Source organism: Notolabrus celidotus, chromosome 20, assembly GCF_009762535.1.
Source record: "Notolabrus celidotus isolate fNotCel1 chromosome 20, fNotCel1.pri, whole genome shotgun sequence".
Lineage (NCBI taxonomy): Eukaryota > Metazoa > Chordata > Actinopteri > Labriformes > Labridae > Notolabrus > Notolabrus celidotus.
This window is the reverse complement of record NC_048291.1, coordinates 3,122,322-3,128,321: the sequence shown is the minus strand read 5'-3', so window position 1 is coordinate 3,128,321 and position 6,000 is coordinate 3,122,322. Positions and strand designations below refer to the sequence as shown.

Below are 6,000 nucleotides of genomic sequence, written 5' to 3'. Positions count from 1 at the left end.
AATGTGTATTGACTTTGCAGTAGATTGATGATGTACATGATGCACAATGGCTGCTTTAGAAGATGTGCAGTGACTTTCAAGGCAAACATTTGCAGTGTCCCTTAAGAAGACTATACAGTTATTTTGATGCACATGTTCAATGACTGTACAGTGGAAGGTGAGCAATAACTCACTGCTACATAAGATTTGTTTTGACCCTGCAGTGGAGTAACTTTACAGTGAAGATTTGCAGTGAATCTAAGTAAGAAACTGCTTGGTGACCCCTGTGTAGATCCACTGTGACTGCTGCTGCAGAGTATGTGCAGTGGCTCTACAGTAGGAACTGTGCTGTAATTTTGTGGGGGAATAAATGCAGGGAGTCTGCAGAGGAATACGTGAGTTACTCTGTGGTAGTGGATTTGCAGTGACTAAAGTAGAGATCAGAATAAGAAAGTAGATGCATGTTGTTGTATCTTTTCTCTTGACATGTTTTGTTGCCTCTGTCCCCAATCCCCCCTCCCCCTCACCTGACAGGAGGTAGTTGCTCAGTGGCGGTGGAGTTCAGGTGGTGCTGCATGATGCCAGGATGGCACCTCTGCTTCCCCCTGTTGGTTCAGAAGTCTTCCGACGCTTCACGCCAGCCTCGCTGGTGGAAATCCAACGACGACATGAGGAGGAGGAGAAGGAAAAACAGAGGAGGAAGGAGAAAAACATAGAGGTAACGTAAAGTGAGAAGCGTTTAAAGCATCTGTGATTGATGTCGCTCTGATCGTCTGTCTCTGTGATCGACAGATAGCAGAGGAAAATCTTCCTAAACCTGCCAGCGACCTGGAGGCTGGGAAGCCCCTCCCATTCATCTATGGAGATCCGCCCCCTGACTTTATCAACATCCCTCTGGAGGAGCTTGATCCCTTTTACCAGTCACAGATGGTCTCTCTCATTTATGATGTTCCATGTTGCTAGAAGACTGATCAGTAGTTTTTGACACACTAATCCAGATTGAATGAAATATCCATCTCTGTCTCTCTGAACCGTCTACTTTTGCCCCCCTGACCTTTCACACCCTGACCCGTCTCTCTCTGATCTCTGTTCCTCAAACTTGCCACGTTCAGAACTGCCTGTCTCTTTGACTCATCTTTCTCTCACTTCCATCCTAGGTCCAATTCTTTTCTCCATTTACATGCTCCCATTAGGTCAACTCATCCAGAAACACAACACATCTCATACCACTGTTACGCCGATGACACACAACTTTATCTCCCCATCAAACCAAATCATCTGTCAGATCTCACCTCTCCCACCAACTGTCTTGCAGATGTAAAAACTTGGATGGCTCAAAACTTCTTACAACTTATCAACAGTGAAACTGAAGCCGTGCTCTTTGGCCCTCAGGATGCCACCAAACTAATTCCCAATAACTTAGGCGATCTGTTGAACTTCATCAAAGCATCTGTTAAAAACCTTGGATTTATTTTTGACTCAGTTGGTTGTCACACACTATGGGGTTGGTTGTCACACACTATGGGGTTGGTTGTCACACACTATGGGGATGGTTGTCACACTATGGGGATGGTTGTCACACACTATGGGGTTGGTTGTCACACACTATGGGGATGGTTGTCACACACTATGGGGTTGGTTGTCACACACTATGGGGATGGTTGTCACACACTATGGGGTTGGTTGTCACACACTATGGGGATGGTTGTCACACACTATGGGGTTGGTTGTCACACACTATGGGGTTGGTTGTCACACACTATGGGGATGGTTGTCACACACTATGGGGATGGTTGTCACACACTATGGGGTTGGTTGTCACACACTATGGGGATGGTTGTCACACACTATGGGGATGGTTGTCACACACTATGGGGTTGGTTGTCACACACTATGGGGTTGGTTGTCACACACTATGGGGTTGGTTGTCACACACTATGGGGATGGTTGTCACACTATGGGGTTGGTTGTCACACACTATGGGGTTGGTTGTCACACACTATGGGGATGGTTGTCACACACTATGGGGATGGTTGTCACACTATGGGGTTGGTTGTCACACACTATGGGGTTGGTTGTCACACACTATGGGGGTGGTTGTCACACACTATGGGGTTGGTTGTCACACACTATGGGGATGGTTGTCACACACTATGGGGTTGGTTGTCACACACTATGGGGTTGGTTGTCACACACTATAGGGTTGGTTGTCACACACTATGGGGGTGGTTGTCACACACTATGGGGTTGGTTGTCACACACTATGGGGTTGGTTGTCACACACTATGGGGTTGGTTGTCACACACTATAGGGTTGGTTGTCACACACTATGGGGGTGGTTGTCACACACTATGGGGTTGGTTGTTACACACTATGGGGATGGTTGTCACACACTATGGGGTTGGTTGTTACACACTATGGGGTTGGTTGTCACACACTATGGGGTTGGTTGTCACACACTATGGGTTTATGGGGTTGGTTGTCACACACTATGGGGTTGGTTGTCACACACTATGGGTTTATGGGGTTGGTTGTCACACACTATGGGGTTGGTTGTCACACACTATGGGTTTATGGGGTTGGTTGTCACACACTATGGGGTTGGTTGTCACACACTATGGGTTTATGGTGTTGGTTGTCACACACTATGGGTTTATGGGGTTGGTTGTCACACACTATGGGTTTATGGGGTTGGTTGTCACACACTATGGGTTTATGGGGTTGGTTGTCACACACTATGGGGTTTGTTGTCACACACTATGGGGTTGGTTGTCACACACTATGGGGTTGGTTCCCTAATTCCCAATAACTTAGGCGATCTGTCAAACTTCATCAAAGCATCTGTTAAAAACCTTGGATTTATTTTTGACTCAGCCCTCACCTTTGACTCTCAGGTAAAATCTAAAACATCTCAAAGTTAAAACTAAATAGCCATCCATGCCTTCGTTTCGTCCCGCCTTGACTATTGTAATTCCTTATATTCTGGAATCAGTCAGTCGGCCTTGTCCCGCCTGCAGTTGGTCCAAAACGCTGCAGCAGGCTTCTGACTATACCAGGAAGAGGGATCACATCATCCCAGTCTTGGCCTCCCTCCACTGGCTTCCAATTCGCTTCAGAATTTATTTTAAGATTTTGCTTTTTGTATTTTTAAAGCTCTGAATGGTCTGGCCCCTCCCTTTATAACTGACCTCCTGAGCCCCTTACAAAACCTCCAGGTCTTTAAAGGTCTTCTAACACGGGTCTCCTGGTAGTTCCCGGGTCAAAAATATAAGCTGAAGGGCGACTGAGCTTTTAGAGTAAAGGCCCCGTGTCTTTGGAACAGCCTCCCCTCCTCAATCAGGGCCGCCCCCCTCTGTTGACTCTTTTAAGACTCGCCTCAAAACACACTTTTATATTTTAGCATTTGAGTCCTCAAGGCCTGATTAGGTTCTCATTCCCTATGCTGTGCTTTCCTTGTCGTTTGTTTGTCTCTTTTTAAATGATTGTTGGCTTGGTCTCACATTGTGTTTTGGATGTATTGTACAGCACTTTGGTCAGCTTCTGCTGTTTTTAAATGTGCTATATAAATAAATTTGACTTCACTTGACTTGACATTGACCTGTCTACCTCCCTGCCCTGCCTGTCTTTATAGAATCCATCTCCTGATGTCACTCTCTCTCTCTTTCAATCTCCTTTTCTTTCCTCCTCTGTCACCCTTTCCTTTACCTGTCTGTCTTTTCCTGACCTGTATCCCTTCATTTGACTCGACCTCTCAGTTTGCCTCTCGTCCTGACCTGGCCGTCTTTCCATGATCTCTCTCCATCTCTCTCCTCGAAACATGTGTCTGTCTCTCTGATCTCTCCTTGTCCCTCTCTCTCTCTCTGACCTGTCTGTCTCTCTCTCTCTCTCAGACCTTCATCGTGCTTGGTAAAGGAAACGTCATCTACAGGTTCAATGCCGAGCCGGCCTGTTACCTGCTGTCTCCGTTCAGCAAGCTGAGGCAGATTTCCATAAGGATCCTCATTCACTCATATCCTTTATGATGTTACCCAACGTTACCCATGATTGGTTTATGAGGCCAAGCATTTTAATTTAAATTGACCTTCCGACATGTTTTAACGTTAACTTTGAAGATGATTGGTATTTGTGTCCTTAAAGCTAAAACTTTGTTCAGTATGTTCATCATGGTGACAATCCTGGCCAACTGTGCGTTCATGACAATGAGCGATCCTCCGCCTTGGAGCAAGACTGTCGAGTGAGTTAATACACACACCAACAAAATCATACAACCTGATTCTGAAAGACAGATATGCACACATAGGGAACTACAAAACAGTCTTTGTCGATTCAGAATTTGATCCCTGTGATAAGCGGGGGGTTAGAGTAAGTTTTGATGAGAGCAGATACTGCCCCCTAGAGGCTGCAATGTTCATAACACAAACTGCATGTACAATTAACATGTGTTTGTCCTGAGGAGGGTGCTATTGGAATTTCCATTGGTTCACTATGTTTCTATCTTTAACTTTGCAACTTCCTATTCTAATTCAAAAACAGCTGGGACTGTGTGAACAAATAGTTTAATGTTTTCGGAATAATGTTCTTCAGAGTACATCATTAGGTGTATTTCAACCAAGAGTTCCAGGGTCTTTTAGTCCTCAGAACTACTTCCCCCTGAACTAAAAGGTTCCTGTGCCCCCATTGTTGTCTGCATTTTGACCGTGGGCTGAAGTCCCGGGTAGATTGTGCAAATCAGGCCAGTGACGTATGGAAGAAAATAAAGTGAATGCACTACACCACCAGACCAGTAGGGGGCAGTAAGTCAAAGACAAGTGCCATTCATCATAGATGACACCATAGAAGCAGACGGACAGGCAGGTATCATTATGAGCAACACAACAGTTAGCCTGTTAGCATGAAGAGACTCAGCTGGCGCTGTTTTAGATGGTGCTATATTTCATCACAGATGGATTCACTGAATCAACACGTGAGAGGAGATAAGCGCGAGTAGCAAAGACGTTTCAACACGGCTTTAAAATCCTTTTGAACTCAAAAAGCCGTGGCAGAGATCGCCCGGTGTTTTGGTTTAAATGGCGACCCTGTTTACTGAGAGAAGACTACTGTTACAAGCTGCAAATCAAGTGAATCACAGATGGAAAAAACAATGACTGTGAATGTTTTTTGGCAAAATTGAAAAAAAAAAAAAATTTGAAAAAAAAATGACAAAATGAAATTGAATTTTTTGTTTTGAAAAAAAAAATTTCGAAAAAAAAAATTTGAAAAAAAAAAATTTGAAAAAAAAAAAAATTATATATATTTTTTGGCCAAAACAAATTTTGAAACAAAATTTTTAAAAAAAAAATTGAAACAAAATTTTGAAACAAAAGTTGACCCGGAGCCTGTCGGAATAATACATTTTCCTCATATTTGAAATTGTGCTCCAAAAGCAGAAAAACATGAAAAACAGTAAATATTTTGCTCCTGCGGTTAAAAATCAACACGTGAGAGGAGATAAGCGCGAGTAGCAAAGACGTTTCAACACGGCTTTAAAATCCTTTTGAACTCAAAAAGACGTGATCGCAGAGATCGGCCGGTGTTTTGGTTTAATCAGCGACCCTGTTAACTGGAGACTCTCAGCCGGATGCATCCCTCATAAACGTCTTTAGACGATCATTAAATATCTGATGAGGATATTTTGAAATCTTAATAAAAACTAAACTAGTTTGCATTCCCAGGAACTCCCTCTGTGTTTCAACAGCTGTGGAAACTCCACAAACACTGACACGTTCAGCTGAAGGTCTCCAGTTTACAGGGTCACTTTAAAAACCGGAACACCGGGAGAGACGCATTTGCGTAGGGTTTAGAGAAGACTACTGTTACAAGCTGCTAAATCAAGAGAATCACAGCTTCTTCTTTTGAAAAGTACACACACATACAAAAAAGATAGAACAAATAAAAACTAATGAATGAAAGAGAAATCAAGTGAATCACAGATGTGTGTGATGTTATTGTGGACGGCGGGTGGAATAAAAACACTGTGGTTAA

The 6,000-nt window shown here is 43.7% G+C and overlaps 1 protein-coding gene across 1 annotated transcript in view; it reads left to right on the top strand.

Moving 5' to 3' along the window:
* Window positions 1-6,000, top strand: part of scn4ab (sodium channel, voltage-gated, type IV, alpha, b) — a 40,241-nt gene that overhangs the window by 11,094 nt on the left and 23,147 nt on the right. Inside the window, exons 2-5 of the mRNA XM_034712243.1 lie at window positions 514-697; window positions 772-909; window positions 3,870-3,988; window positions 4,124-4,213. Of these exons, the coding sequence (XP_034568134.1) occupies window positions 566-697; window positions 772-909; window positions 3,870-3,988; window positions 4,124-4,213 (479 nt within the window). The 5' untranslated portion in view covers window positions 514-565. The remainder of the gene's footprint in view (window positions 1-513; window positions 698-771; window positions 910-3,869; window positions 3,989-4,123; window positions 4,214-6,000) is intronic.